This window comes from Saccoglossus kowalevskii, chromosome 8 (genome assembly GCF_978046115.1).
Source record: "Saccoglossus kowalevskii chromosome 8, keSacKowa6.1, whole genome shotgun sequence".
Taxonomy (NCBI): domain Eukaryota; kingdom Metazoa; phylum Hemichordata; class Enteropneusta; family Harrimaniidae; genus Saccoglossus; species Saccoglossus kowalevskii.
In genome coordinates this window covers 23,486,906-23,508,239 of record NC_140648.1, presented here as the reverse complement: position 1 = coordinate 23,508,239, position 21,334 = coordinate 23,486,906, and the positions used below count along the sequence as shown (strand labels likewise).

Genomic DNA, 21,334 nt, shown 5'->3' with positions numbered 1-21,334 from the left:
CGGACGAGAAATCATTAACACCTACCTCCCCCCTGCTACGCCATCATGACTTCTCGACGAAGTGTTAACATGGGATATTGTTTAACGGCCCACTAACAATAGAATTACACCAACAACAAAATGTTGAAGGTACGTTTTTCTGAACTGTTACTTTTTACAAAAGCCGTATTCATTTGATCGTTTTTACCAGCTGACGCGTAAAATAAAAATAAAAAAATTGCAAAACAAATGTTTTACAGTATTTTAATGTTTACAATGTAATAATTAATTGACATCATTAAACGTTTCCAACTTAAACCGACTTCACAACCATACAAACACAAGACTGAAGGTCATTTATTTTGACGATATGCCATGGCCAATTGATTATGCTATATTAATGCATCAATGAATTCAAATACATTCAATTTATAAAGTAAAATATAAAAATATAAATGGATAGACACATTTGCATTCCATTTCAGTCAAAAGCAGTGAACCATTTTTTTTTTCTTATTTTTTTGGCCAACATTCGCAGCCAGCACCACACATACCGTCCAGTTTGGTATCGGGACGTAAAGTAACAAAGGAAAAGTGCGGTGCTATTGTGTAGGCGCGTGGTATAGTATGGCACCTTGTGCTAGCAAGGCCGGGTAAGTGACACCAAATTAGTGATATTTCATATTCTACCGGCAGCATGTATCAACGGAGATCAAAAGAAGGCGGTGCACTTGACAGAGTTCAAAGGAAACCGCGCTACCGTCTGTCTTTGCACATTGTCACCTATCATATTACATTATACAGGGCAGCAGCCAATCGGATCGGAGTATCTGAAAGGTATCACCCTGCCTATTCATAACGCATTCCAAAGCTACTAGGTTGCCCTATCACAACCGCATTGTGTTTGCATATTACCACGCACCGTGGCTTTACTCGAGATTTCGTGAAACTCCGTTTTAAACGTCCCACAAACTTGAACAGATGTTTTCGAACTATCTCGCGTTTTAATAACGCCTGTCAAAGTGGATTGCTTGGTCAGTTTTATGCACAGTCGATCGCAACATAGTACGGTCGGCGCGGGGATACAAGTGACGTTAACGCACCAGCTGATTGCACTCACATCCACGGTGAATTTTCGACCAACTCAAGGTCAAGCTGTCTCACCAATCGCCCGCCGATATTTTTATCAGCACGAAAAAATGTGCACACGCCGCCTTTAAACCATCTTTCAAATTATGTATACCAATACGGCGAACGCGTTGTTTTGTTTTGTATTTTACAGAATTTTACGTATGTTGAGTATCGTGTAGGATTTGTATAGTTATAACAGGCGTACGTAAAGAGCAACGTTTGTCGGCTGCCGTTCTTTATTTTGGTCAATTTCTTTTTAATTGATTTTACATTTCTTTAACTTCCAAGTCATTACTATATTCCATTAACCTTGTTTTAAGCACATACACAATATTTTCCCTATTTGTTAAACTAGTTTGTTATTTTGTTGCAATATTTTTGTCTGAATAAAGCAGTTTGCGTCCTACTAAATATTGCCAGGAATTTCGCGTCACTAAGTAATAAAATAAAATAAATTACAAAAGAAAAAAAACGGATTCGGCGAAAAAAAAAGAGAAAGCACTGTGAGGCCGAAAGAAGGAAGTTTCCTTTTGTTAGCGATCGGAGTGCTCGTAAAAATAGTGGAGAGTAGAATATATCTGGCGGATAGAGGCACATAAAAACCGTCATAGTCACCCAGTAATACTTAGGGAAATAGACATTTGTGTGTGTCGGCAACATCACAGGATAAAATTCAATGGCAAGCCAGTCGACTCATGAATATGTCACTGGCACTGAAAGATCGCCGCTTGACCTGTCCACCGGCAGACTTGATCGTCAGTCCACACACACGTCACCGATGGTGTAGATTTGACCCAAACTGTATATCTGTGTATGCGACATGAACACTGCTAGCAGTCACATACTCCCATTCAGCCATGCATGTGAAGCGGAAAATTTAGCTTTCGGAAAACATGCGAAACAGTGCGGGCTTGCTTTTATGACCGCGGTGTAATTTATACGACTCAGGCGTAAAACTGGCGATGGCTCACTGTAAACAAAAGTTTTGCGCTTGCATTTAGGCAATCAAAGCGCAAGAAAATATATCCATAAAACGGCAATCGGTGATATAAAATGAATCTTCAGACAGAAACTGGTTGAACGCAACCACACGAAGCCAATACTACGAGGAAAATGCGAGCGCACATTGTAAGACTTCGAATTCTCCCAACCTCTGAATGGTGTTGATTATGTGGACCATTGAACTTTTGAACTCCAATAGGGGTCACAGCATTTCCTGTGCATCATGCCCGTCAGATAGAAACGTAGCTATAAGCTGTATTATAAAGTTAGACACGTACAGATTTTAAAAAATATAGCAAATAAATATAGGTATTCGTTATTAAATATTATATTTTTAGTTGAAAATTATTTGCCGTACTTAAAAATAGTATACGGTTTATAGAATGTACGCCTTTGTCGAAATAATGCGTTATTGAAAACGGCTGCTTCAATTTATTTTTTTTAAATGCAGGAATGCTTAAAAATAAATGAAAATGTTGTTTTGAATGTTAAAATACATGAGCTATAAAACACTGTAGACTTGATATAACGACAACTGCGGAAAAGCCTATCCGGCCAAGGCTTCCCACCCCCCAAACCATGCATTAGCGGCGTCCTAGTGTGTCACAGTATGAGCACTCTGTGTTACATTATCTGGCACTCTGATTGGTGCGGCTTGTTTTCAATGTTTACGTCACGATCCTCTGGGAGTTGTTTCGGGTGGCGGGCATGTGCTTTGATGTTATAGTTTGCAACATACAAACTTCCTCACATTTTCAAATTTGTGTCGGTTTCAGCTGAAAGTGGAAAGACGACTACGGGAATTCTCTGCCATATAGACGATTCTCTGGATTCTGTTATCAACCAGGGATACACATTGTAGCAACATGAACGATTCTATAGGTTAGTTTTGCCGGAGAGGTCATTCTATTCTGAAAACCCGAGGTAATTATGTATCTGCTCTCTTGGTTATATGAATACAATTCGGTTGCGCCGATTGACCGACGACAACTCTAGGTCGTTCGTTATTTATCAAAACCCATCTTTCTTTGCCCCTATTCTCGATGACCAGGACTACAGTGAGATCATGTTCAAGGTAATATTTGGAAATCGAAACGGCATTCTAGAGACTGGCTGAGACTTTTAGTTTTAACCGCTGTTTTTCCCCATTTACTACTGGTTGACTAGCTCTTCGATTAGCGCTATATTCAATGACACATGTAGTTTTCTACTCGGCCTATGTTGTGTTCCGATTTCGGTGGTTTGTGTACAAAAGCGTGAATTATTTGTACCATCGTTGACGGTCTTTCCCTTAGCTCGACAGATTTTAATCAGTATCTAGCATAGTAAAAGCCAGCAAAGGCGGTATTTTTATGATTGGGTCGTAAAAATCAGGTATTAGCTGTGTGTTTTTTCACACCCGACTGTGAGTTTCGGAGCTCGATAGAAGTCAACTAATAACCGAATTGCGAGTTTGCCCTCGCGTCTCGCCTTTCTGGTTTTTTTTCGGAGATTCTTTGATCAACCAAGTCATCCGTGTACTGCCTGTACTCAGCCTGTTTATGACAGGGATACATATACGCATTTCTGTGTCGTCAGCTGAGTAAGAGAGTTATTTTATGTTGATCGCAGCACAACATAAGCTGTGTGGGGCCTCACATGCAACTTGGCATCGTGTTGAGTGAACTGACCAGACGGTATATATTTACTTCCGATCTCCGTGTTTATAGGTAGGGTTCATATCTGCTTTGTGTCGCCACATTCGTTGTGACATTGGCTCTTGTATTCGTGTACAATTGTGCCGCTTTTCAGATCTGTTATGAGACCAAGCAAATCGAATTTCGTATACTGTGTGTGAGAATGAGTGTACGGTATCCAAACTTTCATCAGTTCCTGGTCGATAAATTTCTATGTAGGCTGCGTGGTATTAGAAACTCGACAGATAGACAAGGGATAACTGAATGTTCCCTCGTCACATTCTCGTTCGTTTATCCGCGTTATATGAGGGTGTTTTAATAGTGCCTTTTCGATCTGACATGGGGCTAAGGGTTCAACTCTATGCTGGAAAAATTTACATAAAATGGCGGACGCAGGGATTTCCATTTTCACAAGATCATGCCTGAGAACCGTTTTACGTATATACAGTGTGCCCACGTTTTTTCCCAGATTTGCCCAAGTATGACGATATATAAAAGGATACATATCTGCTCAGTATCGTATGGATGTTTTATTGATGAATTTATATCCGTTTCAACAGCAGCCTGCGTCATGTTTATGTATTAAACGTGAGACTGTTCAATCACTGACATTTGTATTGCTTTGTGATGGCAATTTTCACAACATCAACTGATGTCTGATTTTCCTCTCTCTCTTTTTTTTTTACACATATTTTTAGGTGGATGGATATCAGAATCAACACATCAGTGACATTGCAGGTGAAAATATCTCGGCTCTAAGGATACCATCTATACATTGATATACAACATACCTCAATTCTCAGGGAAACTTCAACTTTGTAATAGCATGAGTGTGGAAGTTCCACAGATTCCTGTGGATCCTGGGGAACACTACGCTGGGGATGTGCCAACTGAACAACGTCCTCCTGTACCAGGGGAGGAAAACATTGAGACGATATCCAATGATGGTTGCAGCAGCCATAGTCACTATAGTAACAAAACAGTTATTACAAAAACTGAATTGACTCATTCGCCAGCAGCAACGCCGAGGCGATCGAATATTGATCAAGGGAAATATGCGTCATTATTACAGTACCATGTCCAGAGAGGGGTCAAAGGTACCGAAGACATTGAAGCACCCCTTGGATTTGAACCTGAGGGCAGTGCAAGTGTCACACCACCGTATACACGATGGGCAGAGAGTTTTCGTGCACTTCTGGACGATAGTGAAGGAATTAATCTTTTTAGGGAATTTTTACAGCAGGAAAATGACGAAGACAGTTTACTGTTTTGGTTTGCATGCCAGGGTTTCAGGAATAAGCTTGCATCGGACCCAACCAGGGCTGGTACAGGAAAAGTTATTTATAAGAATTTTATAAAGTTGAATGGACCACAGACAGTAAAATTGTCGGAGCAAACAAGGAATTACATTGCTCAAGATCTAAATAAAACTCCCATTACTCCAGGATTATTTGACCAAGCACAATCGGAAATAGAGGACCTAATGCGAGAGACTACATATCCGATGTTCCTAAAGTCAGAAATCTATGTGCAATATGTTCAGAACGGTGGACTCTTAAGTCCCAAGTGCGAAAGTAGCTCCAGCTCATCGAATGCGCGTTACCCCACTGGCTACTTGCCTACAGTACATGAGGATGCTGAACTTTGTTGTGATGTGAAATCTTCTACCTCAGATTCGGAAAAACAGGTTCCATTAACGAGTGAAATGTTAGCAGCGACGAGATACGCCAGAATGGGAATAGCCGAACACCACCGAGAAGGGTAAGTTGTCCAGAATGAATGAAATACACAATTTTTATCATTTATTCTCAATTGTAAAATATATACTCGTGTTTGAAAAGTTGGGGCTACTTTGAAGAAATAGTAGTATAGACCCTTAATCAAACATGTGCGTATATTAAGGTTTATTTATATTAGACATGTTAAGAAATGCACGTGTAATGGAAGTAACACTTGAACTGGAGCTGATACGATGATGAGGTCAACTTTTTTTTTTTTATCCCAAGTATGCTAAGCCATGGTGAATCTACATCAACTTACTTTGTAACAAGATATTTTAACTCTGGGCAGTTTAATTTGGTACAGCGTCCACTGGGACTGCCATAGAAGTTGCAATTCGAAGGGCCTAATGTGATAGAGACAGGTACATTAGGGAGAATGCAAACCATCTAATAGTTGGATGCTCAAGTTTCTGAAGACTTTAACAAACAAAAAAATACCAGTGGTTTATCCTGTCCTTGTTTTTGAGGGAAGGAAAAGGGATTGAGTCAGGGCTAAAAAAAAAAAAAAAAATTGTTAGGTGAAGGTAGCTATAATTATTGGGTTGTGACTAGGAAATGTAAACCTGTCACCAAAGAAGGTCATACTAATACTTTATTGACTATCAGTGACCTTTGACCCCAATCTGCTATCACAAAATAGCAGTATCCCTTAATAGGTTTTCTACCTGGCTTCGCAGGATATAACTTATTCATTTATGATGTATAATAAATGCTAGTATATTATCAAAATCATTCTGGGAAAAAAAAAATAGGGTGGGTTTCTTTTTCTGTAGCAGATAACGTTAGATATCCTGGCAATTTAGTGGTTGCCTTGGCAACTGGACCTCTTAAATGAGCAGAGTACATTTTATTTAGTGTGTGCAAGAGTTGTCTTCTTATGTTGATAGGCCAGACACTTTGTAATGCGTTTCACTTGTAGTGTAGTGTCAAGTTTAGTAATGGTCGGAGGTTGCACTTGTGAAAATTGACTGTGGCAGTGTGCGAGTGATTTGAGATTCTTATTCTGATAAAAGGCAATATCATTATGCTTTTTTATAATGTAAAATTTTTTATTTTTTTGTTTGTCTAGCTTGAGATTTTCTCAGTTTTGCACCCTCCATACATGTGTATGTTGTACATTCAAATTAATGTGTACCATGTGATATCTATGTTGCTGTGTGCTTCTCCCAAATTAATGTGTACCATGTGATATCCATGTTGCTGTGTGTTCTCTCAAATTAATGTGTAATATGTGATATCTATGTTGCTGTGTGCTCTCAAATTGATGTGTACCATGTGATATCTATGTTGCTGTGTGCTTCTCTCAAATTAATGTGTACCATGTGATATCTATGTTGCTGTGTGCTCTCAAATTGATGTGTACCATGTGATATCTATGTTGCTGTGTGCTTCTCTCAAATTAATGTGTACCATATGATATCTATGTTGCTGTGTGCTTCTCTCAAATTAATGTGTACCATGTGATATCTATGTTGCTGTGTGCTTCTCTCAAATTAATGTGTACCATGTGATATCTATGTTGCTGTGTGCTTCTCTCAAATTAATGTGTACCATGTGATATCTATGTTGCTGTGTGCTTCTCTCAAATTAATGTGTACCATGTGATATCTATGTTGCTGTGTGCTTCTCTCAAATTAATGTGTACCATGTGATATCTATGTTGCTGTGTGCTTCTCTCAAATTAATGTGTACCATATGATATCTATGTTGCTGTGTGCTTCTCTCAAATTAATGTGTACCATGTGATATCTATGTTGCTGTGTGCTTCTCTCAAATTAATGTGTACCATGTGATATCTATGTTGCTGTGTGCTTCTCTCAAATTAATGTGTACCATGTGATATCTATGTTGCTGTGTGCTTCTCTCAAATTAATGTGTACCATGTGATATCTATGTTGCTGTGTGCTTCTCTCAAATTAATGTGTACCATGTGAAGGGTCAAAAGAATAATGGAGATAGATAACTACTATAGTGTGGTTTGTTAATTGTCTGGGTGTGATTACTGTGTATGGTTGATTGGTCTTCAGCATGTTGGATGACCAATAGCTTTCATAAATTACATGGGTGTTCACATACACAAAATTGGTCATGTCCGTAGTTATGACACATGTAACATTACTCAAGGCCTATATGTTTTATGTGCAGCATATTTTATTGATGTATTTATTGATGTATTTTAGAATATACTAGAGACTTTGCTTCACTGCTTCTCTGGAGTGAGGTTAGGTTATAAATACTTTGCGGGAGCGTGGCCAAATGACTGATTATACAGTCAATCCCATTTGTGACCAGCTTGTGTCTATGTTGACATTTTTTTCAGCGGCATTTTGATGTGGCGGCTCTCTGTGTTGCTCTGTTTAATACTTTCAACTGAGTTAAACAAATCAGTGTCAGCAAAGTGGGTCAGTCATATCCATTTCTGTGTGGAACTTGTGATTTTCTAAGCTGGTAGGGTATGCTAATATGGGATGAAATAAGAATGCCAGTGAATGGTTCCATTGTGAGGCTGTGTAGATCAAGTCTTTCTGGCGTTGTTAGAAAATACATCAATGGGCAATACCACACTCTAACCTTGACATTGAAACTGAACTTATGGGTGTATTTTTTTTTTTTTTAAAGTTTAAATTTGTTAAATTTAAAATTAGTAAGTATTTTTGTTTTGTTATTTCTAGGTAACAATCGCGGCAGTGTTTAGACTTAGGGAGAGTCACTGTTAGGTTCTGCGCAGGTGTGCTTGATAATAGACATGCACACCACCCCTTTTCAGAGTTCTTAGCATTATATATCATAGCTCACAACGTCTGCATTTGCTGTGGTGTATTCCGTTTACACCACTGAAAGCTTGTTTAGTGTCCTTACAATTGCTACTCTGCCATTGGTTGTGTAGAATAATTAATGACGAGAAAAAATTGATGTATCAGTTTCAAGACCACCTGAACTGTTACACAGGTTGGAATGTGTTTGTAAAGTGACCCTACTGGCTGGAGCGTTTATTCACCCAGAATGCCTGTGTGTGAAGTTCCCTTCTCTGTAAGCATTTCGGTTTATTGTTATATCTCATAAATTGATTTGTTTTTTACAATTAGGACACATATTTAGGATTTTAAAAATAGGTGTGAAGTTTTTTTGTTTTTTTTTCCAAAGCTTGGACTTTATTTGTTGTGGTTTGATAAATACTAGTACACATGATTCAGTCGTTAAATGGGAATCTGGGGAATTGGTGCTGACCTTTTGGGGGAGAAAAAAGATTCGCAATTTTGAATTTCCTCCTGCCTTTGAGGCATGAACTTGTGAACTATGTGGGTGCCATGTTTAGCCTTGCCTTCTTTAGTTCACTGCGTGACCTCATGTGTATTGAATTACATGAAGAATTTTGATATGCCAGTTTTAGCTGCCCTTGTGCCTTGATCTATTCAGTTCTCCGCTGCTATGTTGGGAGTTAAAACTGTAGCAAAACAAAATAACTATTTAACCCATGGGTATATATTCACACTAGCTTCAAATTGAGGGCCACAGTGTAACTGTTTTGTATTCTCTCAATCAAATCAAAGGCACAAAAGTGTGGAAGGTGTACATGGGTGGGACAGTGTTCTTGTGTGACTACTGTTGGCTACTGACCTAATTCCCCCTTGTTTACAAGTTTTGTATTTTTCACTCCACAAGTTTTATTTAAATAACCTTTCTCAAAAGCCGGCTTATCAATTGATTTAGCATTTAAACAAATGATGAATGTTTTAACTGGAGAAATTATGTTGTCTTCTGTATAGTTATGTGTGTCGGTTTGTTATATTTAGAAGATCTTTGTTTCTTAATTTATTTTTATCGCAATATTTACTAATTATGTCAAAAGATACAAAATGATTATTTAATATTGTGAGTTGTTGTCATGCTTGCTTTCAATTCACAACTGTTAAGTTTACTTATATATTCCAAACAAATCCAGATTAGTTGCAGGGTTTGAAACAGTGGTCTGTTGGGACCAGTTATTATGGAGTTCATTTAACACCATTGTGTTGGTATGCTAGGGGACACACAATATGTGCCTTTGAATTTCCATGTCTGTCTGTCTGTCTGTCTGTCTGTCTGTCTGTCTCTGTTGTACCAAAGTCTCACAGCTGATTAGATTTTAGTTATAATTTGTGCATATTAATTATCTAATTTGCATAATATTTCCTGTTGTTTGTTTGTGTCGTAACCACTCATGTAATCTTGTTGAAACTTGCTTAATATCAAAAATATTTACATAATACTGTGAAATACTTTATTTTCATTGGAGGAATGATGTAGTGAAAATAAAATCCACCAAATATAACTTTTTTCCTATGTTTGAATCAGTGATAATAAATTCCATATAAAACACCTAAAATGTTTTTTCAGCAAAAAAAAAAATAATTCCAGTTAAAATGAAGTATTTTATAGTAAACAAGAGCAATTTTTCTGTTGCATCATGATCATGAATTTGTTAAATTCTGTTAAAACTATATCAACTCATTTATTGTGTTCATTTCCATATTGAATTTGTTCTAAATTATTCAATAAATTAGAATTTTTTTGAACATTTGTAGGTTTGATAAACGATACAATATTGTGTTCCAATGTTTTTTTGATGAGGTGAAGTTAATATTAGTGACGTCAAAAATTACTTTCTTTTAGATGTCGGTGCTATGTGAAGTGTCAGTTTATTTTGTTAGCTCATTCTGTATATTTATTACATTAGGGTACCTTTGTTATCTGTGCCATGCTCATCTATATTGTCTTTCAGTACTGAAATCCCAGTGATTTTTTAAAATTAAGTTCATATTTATTTTGGCAATTTAAAAAAAACAAAACAAGTATTTCAAACAAATCAAGAATGCATTGAAAGTAGTTCGGTTCAGGAAGTGAGTTGGTTTGAATTTCTTTTTATGTTTACCTGTAATCTGACCTTGTATCCATCCACTGTGTTTGCAGTCGTCACAATTTGGGTGAAATCAGTGTTATTATTTTGTACGGGCCATTGAAGCCATTCAAATTTCCTTCACTGCAACTTGACTAGCTGTAACCCCTACTTCTTACAATGTAATAACCTATATAAAAAAAAATGAGTGAGATGGAGGGATTCTTTTTTTTTTTTTTTTGTCTATAAAGTAATTTTTGTGTGGATAGTGACAGTGGATTGATATTTAATCATTTGGGAAATAAACAAATAACAGCAGTGGAAATGGCAAACTCCGAAAGGATGGACCCTAACATTTCTTGCCAACCGACTAGTGCATGTTTTTGTGATACAGTTCTGTTAATGCAAATATGAATGTGAATTTGGCATTGATAATCTACAGAGTAAATATGACAACAGCCTTCACACTTGGTATCCAAAAACCATGTGTGCTAGGGTTTGCAGAATGCTGATACCGCCAATCTGATTGGCCAACATTGATGCAAGTGTAAATATTGGCCAATAAGATTTAAGGATAAGGAGACTATTTGGTGCCTCCTCTGTTTGTCAGTGTGAGCTCGCCTGATTCGCTGTCTCTGCAATGACCACCATGTTTTATTGGTGCAAGAAGCAAGGTGACAGCCATTACAAAATTTATGGGGAGAGAGGGAGAGAATGTTTATGTCTGAAGTAAGAGTGTTTTCTTAGCTCAGATTGCATAATAAAATAGTCTTGCATGTGGATAGTAAAGAAATGGCCTTGAAACCCTTATGGAGATGCTTACCTTTACTCTGTGGAATTTCCTATCAAGGCTTCAACATAAAAATGAGCATTGAATTACTGAAGGACATTAAAAACTGCATTTTTACCCAGAATGCCTCTGAATATTACACTATCAACACAAAAATGATCCAGACATGACATCCGCATTGTACTGAATTTTTTTTTTTTTTTTACATTATTTCAAGCATTGACTTTTGAATTTACACATATTGTAATTTATCTCAATGCAATAAATTTGTATTGTTATGAAAAAATAAATATAAAAATAATTTCTTGTAATAAATTGATGTGATTTATTTTTTTTTTAATTTCTAGGAGGCATTTGCAGTCGACCTTATCAAAAGTAATCAGTCCATATCATCCTAGTCTAGCTTCACATGCGCCAGCTACATCTACCAACGACTCAGAGCTACAAAGTCTATCAAGTGATGCAATATCCGATGATACAATGTCACTAACAGACTCCAGTGTGTAAGTAAACTCTTGTTATAGAATAACAATAGAAAGGGAGAGATGGCCATACACATGAAACTTCAATCATTTTGGAGTGAGTCTGGTTTGACTTGATTTATTTTCCAACTTGTTGATTTGTAATTCTTCCTACCAAGAAAGCTCCCTCTCTTCTCAGTGTATAAGGTGGTTTCCTTCTAAAGAGTTCTAGCCCACTGTTTTAATCATAGTTAATGGTATCCTTAGAAGACCCAGGCCTTCAATTAACTCAGCATTGGGGGGGTTTTATCTCGGCAATCTGGGAACTGCTTCGTCGGTTCTTTTGATTTCGTACTGCCATATGAAGTAATCGCTGCCCGGGGGCATGCATGCTAGACAGCCGAGGAGTTTATTAAGAGAACGGTTTTGGGGCACAGTGAAATGAAAAAAACAAGAATGAAAGACAGCATTTACTTGTGTAGCTAGCCCCGAATCACCGTGATCTGTTGTCTGTAGGCACTGTATTGAGCGGAACTTTAGCGTGAGGATGAAAGCCGATGAAGTAGCGACACAGCAAGCAAAGTGGAGCTTAAAGAGTACAGAATGGTATGCCATGCCTATAAGACATTTAGCGGTTAACAAGCATAGGCTAGTAAAAGGAAATTTGAATGTACTTTTGAGCATTTTAGCTATTTATCTTAAATCACCCGAACCAACGTGCTTGTGTCTTTTACAAATTAATTATGTTAGCTATAAAGGTCAAATATAAAATAAAAAAGGGTCATTAATATTTTTTTTATTTTTTTATGTTGAATTTCTTGGTAGTTAACAAGACATTTAGTGACAGTTTTCATCATCCATCAGTTTATAGGTAACTCATAGAAAATAAGATTTTTGATTATTGGAGTTGAACAAATGGCTGTCGCTGCGTTGTTGTCAAGACTGTTAAATTCGTATTTTTAAACTCTGTTAAATATTCATTAGAGTGTCCCTAAAATATTTTGTGCTTGTCTCCACGACAACCCCCAAAGATTCTTGGTTTGAAAACTGGGATGGAGCTAGTGTTAGAAATGGATCAACATACTTTTGTATGTTCAACAGTCTGTTTGTTGCCAACTCCCGTAGACCCAGTCTTCCATTGACGTGGTTACTATCAACTCAGTGGAGCTGTCAGTGTAATAGCACAGTTTTCATTCCGCTCTAAAAATTCAATTTTTGCAATCAAAGTGTGCATTGATGCTTTGTGTAAATATGCTAATGAGTTTCGACAATTCAGGCTAGGTGACTTTCTTTGGGTTTCTCCAATCCTTTGAAGTGTACCACACAATGGGTGTGTGCAAGTAATGCTGCTGTTAGATTCGCACACAATGGTACTGGCCTGGTTACTCAAGTGTCACTATGTAATGAGCTAAACTGCAGAGCCAGTCTAATCAATACCGATATCAGTCCCCTGACGATTCCCACTCCACGTAATTGGATTCATGAAAAAGAACATGACTCGGGCTTCAAACACTGACATTGACATGGAGCTTATTCTGGAATACCTTACTATTGGCAACTTTTAAAATTCATAAAATGTTATTCATCATAGGAGTCTTTTGTGAAACTGTTTAAACATGTGTTCACTTTGTATGATTTATTTAAGAACTTTATTTTGTAAACATGAAAAAAAAGAGAAAAAAATAACTAGTAAGATTTTGAATAACATCGAAAATGAAAGTTAAAATGATTCACTGATAGACATGCTGTGATGGGGGAGGGGGTGAAGGTATCTAAAGAATGAAATTGATATTATTTGTTACAGATTGAAAAAAAAAAAAAAAAAAAATCTTTCTAAAAGGTCTGTGGGGACGTCATCCATGTTCACTTGCTGTTGTATCTGTGGGAAAATAACCTGTGGGAAAATAACCGTGTTGTCTTGCTGATTGAGAGCACTGTGGGAGGATATTTCCATGTTCAGTTAACTGTGGGAAGGTATCCTTGTTTGTAGATTATCTCCTGAGGGAACGGAATAGAGACACTGAGGCTGGGTCATATTAATGAGATCTGGTGTGTGTTGAGTGATCCGCCATGGTTTGTTCAATCCCATGCATAAATATGATAAACGAATAGTATCACTGGAAAACCAGGTGCCCTTATTTAGTATTCCCTTTGGCTCTCTGTCGGCTTCCATTTGATGTTTTCCATGATATCTTTTGCCATAATTACATTGGCAAACAAACTGTAAACCATATGTTGGTGTAAACTACTACAAAGAAGAATGATATTATTGGATTTCTGTTCGCCTGACTTGAAAATTATACTTTTATATTGACCTGGTTAATTTTTTTTTTTTTTATTTAATCCTAGGGATGGTTTCCCAACGACGAGGAGGAGGGAGCAACGTCGCAGGAGAGAGATGAGAAGTATGAATATGAATATGAAACAGAATGGCTGCATCAAGTCTTTTCCACCATTTCCTGTAAGTTTGAGTTTCAATTATCCCCCTCTCTTCTCCATAGCCACCTTTCTTAACTAGCCAGTTTGTTAAATGCAAATATCTCTTTCCGTTTCTATGTTGCTCCGGAAACGGCAGGTCTGAGGATGTAATAGAATTTGCGGTTTACGCACCCAGTGTTAAAAGCCAGTTAGTAACTGGGCTGACCTCTCCAAAAAAAACATAAGCCAAGTCATTACCGGGGAGTGCAGTTCTAACACAGCCAATTCAATGGGATTAAAAGTATCTAAAATGTTGCCAAAATGTTTTCCATTTCACGGGAAGAACTCAAGATGCAGACAAATGGTGTTTGCGGAAGATAAATGCATTGTATTGTGCCCGGGCCAGTTAAGGACAGGAACTAGCCCATAGTTTGACACCCCCTTTTTGCCTGCATTGCTTCTGCCTCAATGAACCCTTTGACAGTTTTTTTTCCAATAAGCCCAACCGAGCCCGAAAGGAAAAAAAGTTAATTACTAAATATGGTTCATTTAAATAGCTCTTTTTGTGGCATTGTGAGGTCCATCAGTTCGACATACGGAGCAGCCAGTTGAGTTGAAAAGTGGTTTTCAGAATTGTAGCCGAGTAGAGTGCAAGTTACAAATGGTAGCAATAAGATAAATAGAGTGCTGTAAAGAGAAGGAAAACTTTTAGACACCTCACAATCTGCGGGGAAAAAAATAAATTAAATTCTCATTCATTAGATTCAACTATCTCTATTGAAAGCAAATATGTTATGGGTATTGTTTATCTTGTTTGGTTAATTTTGGGATTATTTTTGGTTAATTAATTGAATGAAGCGTTTAATGCCATCTTCAGTTGAACGCTCTACAGCATGAATACATTAGTTTTGGGAAATTTTTTTGCTTTTTGTATAAATAAAATGTAATTGTGAAATGGATACGTGTATGCTTCATCGTAAACTGTCACTGTTGAATAAAAGTTTTATGTATTTTATTTTTTTTCCAATTTGTTTCATGCAGCATTCTCAGAGAAGGCCGAAAGAAGTCCAACCAATGGAGCCAAAGCAGTTTGCAGCAATTTTAACAAAAAAGTTAGAAGATTACCTTAAAAAGTTAGAGATGAATGAAAAATTTGAAACCAATATGCGAAAGTTGAATCATGAGGTGAGATATCGTTCGTAAAAGTGTTACCTAGGGACATTTTCTTCTAAGACTTAATAATTCTCAATGGTGTTACTAACATTTTTTTGAACTATAACCGCATTTACTAAATTAAAAATATATTTATTTTTTTTCAAGGTGGAGGAAGAAAATCAGCAACTGTTTGTGCCGAGCAGTGCACCCATGGTAAAGACGTTACCCCCACAACCTGCCAAAAGTTTTCCTATATCTAGTGATGATACAACTAGCGGTGTGGAAGAGGACCCAAATAGTATTATAGAAGAACACTTTTCTAGGGTGTTTGATTCCTCAGGAAAACACACCCCACATGGATATTGGTCACCAGGTCGGCATACGCCAAAGTCGAAATCACCAGATCGTGCTTTCAGAAAAGTTAACTATCATGGTGTTTCACAGTTGCCACCTGCAATGTTACAAAAACTGTCGCACCAACAACATAAATCGCGACATGCCAACCGGGATAGTGGCACCATAACAATTTATGATACAGAGACTGGTATGGCGCATCATCATAAACACCACCACCACCATCATGTGCATCATCATACATCAACGAAAACAAAACATCAAATTGAAGCCGAGGCGACGCAGCGCAGCATGGCTATGCTTGGCGTAGACCCGGCTGAAACATTGTTCAATCCCAAATCGCGACCTCGTTTGGATGCGGTGAACACTCCAGTGATGGAAACTGTGTTGGAGCCCAGTCGGCATAAACGAGAGAGTAAGAAATCATCCAAGAAATCGGATGCATCTGTTACGTCGAAAACTACATCAGGTGTGGATAGTGGAATATTTGAAGGACCAGTATCGTTACCTCCATCAGATTCAGGCAGTGAAAGGTATGCCACTCTCTGGCTTTGCATTTCTCATGTCAACTACAGCTTCATCCTTTACAATGCTTGCCACTTAGACAAAAAAAAATCATATTTTTTAAAGGGGTGGGTTGTAATTTAATGGGGTGTATCGTTGCTGATGTTTATAATAGAATATGAACCATCTTTATTGGACATGAAGATGTCAAACTATGACCAGATTTGTTTCGATGTAAAAGTCATCTTCTTATTTATTGAATTAAATAATTTTCAGGAACCGAGCAATAATGGACTGGATTCAAGAAAGTGAGGAATTTACGAGACATCAACAGCAGCTATATGCTGAAATGATTTCTAAGCCGCGCGACTCAAGGCATAAACGTCCTCAACATACCAAATTACCTTCCCAGTCACCGTCTCCGTCGCCGCATAGAATGGGGTAAGTGGTTCTTTTTCGCAATTTACTAAAAATAGATATAGGGTTCAGCTACAATGGTGACTCCTTGGTTATTGTCTTATAAAATGAAGATATCTATGATTGGCTAATGTTTGTAAAGGTCTGACATATGCACAAGTTGGAATTACATTATTACATAGAACGGTTCTCACTAATTTTTATATTTGTTTTTATTTTCAGATCAAAAAAGCCTGCCACTTACGGTACGTCGCGTCAAAGTTCAACCGAACGTCCATACAATGTTCAGGCTGCGTGGGTTAAAAATAAACCAGCTCAGCCCATCATGCAAGATCCAAGTATGCCTGTGAATCCGCCTCCAGATCCGCTTAGTGTCTTGGAGGAAGCGAGGAGGAGGATAGACGATGAGAAGAAATTAAAACATCCAAAGGCAAAGTGAGTATGGCGTAGATGGACTAAATATTTGATCCGATCAATTGGGTTAAGAAAGGATACCATATTTGCTGTATTTGAGGCACATGTGAGCAAAAAATTGCATTTGTTGTTTAATGGAACATTATAAAAAACACCTGGAATGTAATTTACGCAAGTCAATTCACTACTAATAAAACAAATACTGTAGAATACTTTATTTTTGCTTGGAATTTATTTTCGCTATTTTCGCTGAAGAGATGACTTTGTGAAAATAAAATCCAGCGAATATACTTTTTTTCCTATATTTCACATTCAACTCATCAAAAAATCAGTGAAAATAAATTCCATAAAGAACGCCCAAAAAGCCTTTTCAGCGAAAATAAAGTATTCCACAGTATGATATTGTATGCTGAATCATTAAAATATTATTTATATTGACAATAGAAACACCTCTGTCATTTATGTAAGCTCATGAACTACTAATAGAGGAAATCCTCAATTTGTCATTCGTCTCCCGCACTCTGTTTAGATCAAGGTTATATATTCATCATATTTTTTGATCAAATACATTGAGCAAAGTGTTCAAGGATTAACAATATGAAAGAGGTCTTGATAGGTATTTTTCCATCTTGTTAGATTATTCTATTGTTCCTGTGCTGCTTGTAAGGCTCTGGCATCAACACTGAAATATTTGCTTAATTGTGTTTTATTGTTTTTTTTAACAGGCACCAGAGTGACGCATCTCGTAAGGAAAGAAGGCCATCCACTGTAAACATACAATCACAAAGTTCTCGAAGTGCAACGGGTACTCCGAAAAACATACCTCCTGAAATTGAACAAGCAGAAGAAGAGCAGAAAGTGCAACAAAGTAGCAATAATTCAACAATGTAAGTTATCGTATATTCATCGCTAGTGGTTTGTTTTCTTGTCCATTGACATTTCGACAATGCCAATCCCGTCATGTTGATATTATCTATTATCATACAAAATTGAACAATTTGCCTTCGTTTCACTGATTTCCTGTTCTGATGTTTTTTTTTCTTCAGGAAAAAGTCGTCACGGAGCAGTAAAAGCACGTCAACGAGTAATCAAGACAGCGAGAACACTGTTGTTGCCTATTTCTTCTGTTCAGAACCCATTCCATACAGAACATCAATACTGGGAAAAGAAATCACGTTAGCACAATTCAAGTCACTCATTACCAAGAAAGGACATTACCAGTAAGTTGAACATTTATTGACAGTTTGTTTTTTATGTTACCGTACCGTAATTCATATCCTAAGGTATGATATATTTCATCCACCAAAATTGGTGACAGAGATAACATTGTTTTATTTGTCTTGTATGACATACAAGTGGGGGGGGGGGGGTGTAACGCGAGATGAGATAACATGCCATCCGTAAATGTACTTGCAATACAGGTATCAGGAATGGAGTAATAGAAATAAAGAGTGTACACCGACTAATCTAAATCTTTTGACCCTGTATGACCTACATAGATGAGATCTGTTTATATATAAAGTAAATATGGTCTAGCTGCCTTGTTCCCTTGATACCACATATGATTCAGTTTATTAACAGTAAGCTAGTTAAAGCAAAATGAAGTCTTGTAATCTGATACCTATAGCCAAATGAGATAAAGATTGCCATATAAGGGATAGTTCATCAGTCTGGTGGGGAGGGGGTGTTTAATAGGTGAATATTTTTTGACACAGGCTCATGTCGTGTGGGGTACTCCAATTTAGTGTAGCTCGTCAGTCCCTTGGATTAGGTTATTTGTTTAATTAATTAGAGCTGGCACATAACTAGGTCATAACTCTCTGGTCTTCTTGTTAAACAGGGACAAAATCTCTTGTCCGCAAGATGGCAAGTCATTCTCTTCGAGGACTGATCCATCATGAACTAAGTTCACAAAATCCATGCATAAAAGTATGCTAAATAAACAACCACTTTGCAGTGACCCTGGGGAAAGATGTGCAAAACACCGAGAATACTGCGTTATGAATAATGCATGTCCTGTGCTGCATAAATTACAGTTGTGTACAATTGACATTATGTATGTGCAAAGACATGTTATCTAATTCACAAATATTACCTTCAATTGTCAGGAATCGTATTTCTTAGAGTAGAAGTCTGTTATTTTCTACGATGATTGTTGCTATCTTTTATGTTCTTTCTTTGAAACTACATTGCACTGATCATTGTGGTATGAAAAAAATAAAATGCCATGGTCTTATTTTATCTATTTTTTTTTTTCCATAGATACGTCTTTAAAAAAGCCAGCAATGAGTTTGAGTGTGGAGTCGTTCATGAAATCATTTGTGACGACAGTGCCATTCTTCCAATTTTTGAAGGAAAAATAGTCGGTAAAGTTGAGAAGATTGACTGAAAACCACCAAAATGGTGTACGGTCCAGAAAAGCGAGACATTCAACGTGCCCGGCTAAGACCACCAACATGGCAAGTGGACAGTGCAGAAACACAAGACGACCAGTCTGACCAGTGAGCGCATCTGCCCAGAAAGTCAACACTACTGGTCTTGACAACTGTCTGGTGTTCAGTATCAAGACCGAACTGTCGGTGATGCCATGAATGTTACTTATTCTAGCGGTGCTACATAGATTAATATAGAGAATTAGGATCCATCCCATGATGCATTGTGGAAACAGACAAATATGAAATCGAGCAGCTGGTTGCGGACAGTCTGTCTTTTATGTACAAAATTTACTGTCTTCTACAAGAGAAATCATACTTGGACGTATTCACAAAGCTGTTTCTCAGATTAATCTATTTTTATACTAATAAGTGGCCATAACCCACTTACAAGCTACTTGAAGCAGTCGTATAAACAAATAAAAAACTGCATTTGCCTGCTCCCATCATACATTGCAACATTTTTTACTTGGTTATTATTATTATTATTATTTTTTTCAAACAGAGCTATTTAAATTGACAGCCATGTTGTCATTGGTATTTAGCATTCTTGCAATGTATGATGGGAAAAGTGTATTGCCTTTTTTTTTTACCATTAAGTTGGAAATCCCTAACCCACCTAATGTATTTATACCGGTCCACTTAGTACGTTCAAACTAGATATATTGTTATTATTTTTGCTGTAAACTATGCTTTTCTGTACCATCAATATACAGTAGCTTGTGTACAAGTTCTGTGGCAAAATGCAGCTTTTTTTTTATTTTTTATTATATGGCTTGGAACATAGTTTTATAGATATACTTAACATGGGTGAAGTAACCATTAAAACCCCAGACAACTACTGGTAGCCATGACAACCAGAAAAAGAACCCGACTAAATTGGTTTATTGATCATGAAACTAGAAAATTCGTTTGTCAAACCCCCCCTCTCCCTCACCATATGACAATTGAGTACCAGTGTACCAAACATTCTATCATGTAAATTGAAAGTTAGTTGTAATTTTTATTTTGAACCAAAAATGACAAGTCTACGGATGAAGAAAATCAGATTGTTTTGTTTTTTTGAGCAATTTTTTGTTTTGTTTTGTTACAGGCCATGTGGCGATATCAGATTTATTATATTGGAATTATTGCCTATTGTTTACATACGTACATACATACACACACACACACACACCCCCACTTTGTGCCTTCTCTTGTTTTGGCATTGTATATAAAATGTATCCCTGCCTCCCCTCTCCCCCCCTCCTCTGTTCAGACATTAAAAGTTTTGTTTTTGTTACAGAAAAGACATTTTTGGTTGCCAAGTGCATGGCATTAGGTGTAAATGAATTTATTTGTAGGCTTGGAACAATAAATTTATATATATTTTTAAAATCATACAAATAACTTGTATATTTTCTGCGTTATGTCAGTGTGTGCCTTTTGATTTGTGTTTTTAGTACACCAGAAATTGTGGGGTCTAAAAGTCCATTAATCAACCGTAAACACCTGCCCCCACCTCTCTTTCTCTTTCTCAACCTTTCTACTTTTGAATTTGATAGCACAAATTGCAATATTAAAAAAAAAAAATTTCTGAGATAGATTCTGCCATTCTAGTGAAAATACTTGCAACCAAAAGCATTTTGTTGCTCACAATGATAGTCACCCCTGCGGCTGATCTGCACTAGCTCGAAAGATGAATTCTGATTGGCTAAAAAAACAAAAAAACTTGTGGCGTTGAATGCACGTTCATTGTCAGTATTGTTATGCAAATTCAAACTAGCTAATCATTTACAACCTTCCGAGCCAGTGCAGATTAGCCCCACCCCTGAACAATGAGAAGTTCACCATCATGCGAGAAGGTGAGAAAAAAATATTTGAATGATTCAACCGAAAATATATGCAGTTTTTCATTCATTAATGTGAGCTTGTACTGAATATACGTTTTTAATAGAGCAAATA

General features: G+C 37.1%; 1 protein-coding gene across 3 annotated transcripts; it reads left to right on the top strand.

The window, feature by feature from the left end:
• Window positions 1-2,810: 2,810 nt before the first annotated feature.
• On the top strand, window positions 2,811-20,779 carry axin1 (axis inhibitor 1). Of its 3 annotated transcripts, none has more exons than XM_085501987.1 (11): window positions 2,811-2,994; window positions 4,487-5,549; window positions 11,583-11,738; window positions 14,046-14,157; window positions 15,156-15,299; window positions 15,435-16,156; window positions 16,404-16,568; window positions 16,767-16,979; window positions 17,684-17,845; window positions 18,005-18,178; window positions 19,221-20,779. In XM_085501987.1, the coding sequence occupies exons 2-11, from the start codon at window positions 4,615-4,617 to the stop codon at window positions 19,345-19,347; spliced, it is 2,910 nt and encodes a 969-aa protein (XP_085358113.1). In that variant the 5' UTR covers window positions 2,811-2,994; window positions 4,487-4,614; the 3' UTR covers window positions 19,348-20,779.
• The last annotated feature ends 555 nt before the right edge of the window (window positions 20,780-21,334 follow it).

Excerpts from the sequence above, each read along its gene's own strand:
- axin1 (XM_085501987.1), top strand. The coding sequence starts at position 4,615 with ATGAGTGTGGAAGTTCCACAGATTCCTGTGGATCCTGGGGAACACTAC. Across the intron at positions 11,739-14,045 it reads TCACTAACAGACTCCAGTGT|GGATGGTTTCCCAACGACGA; the intron begins GTAAGTAAACTC and ends ATTTAATCCTAG. Across the intron at positions 16,157-16,403 it reads TCAGATTCAGGCAGTGAAAG|GAACCGAGCAATAATGGACT; the intron begins GTATGCCACTCT and ends AATAATTTTCAG.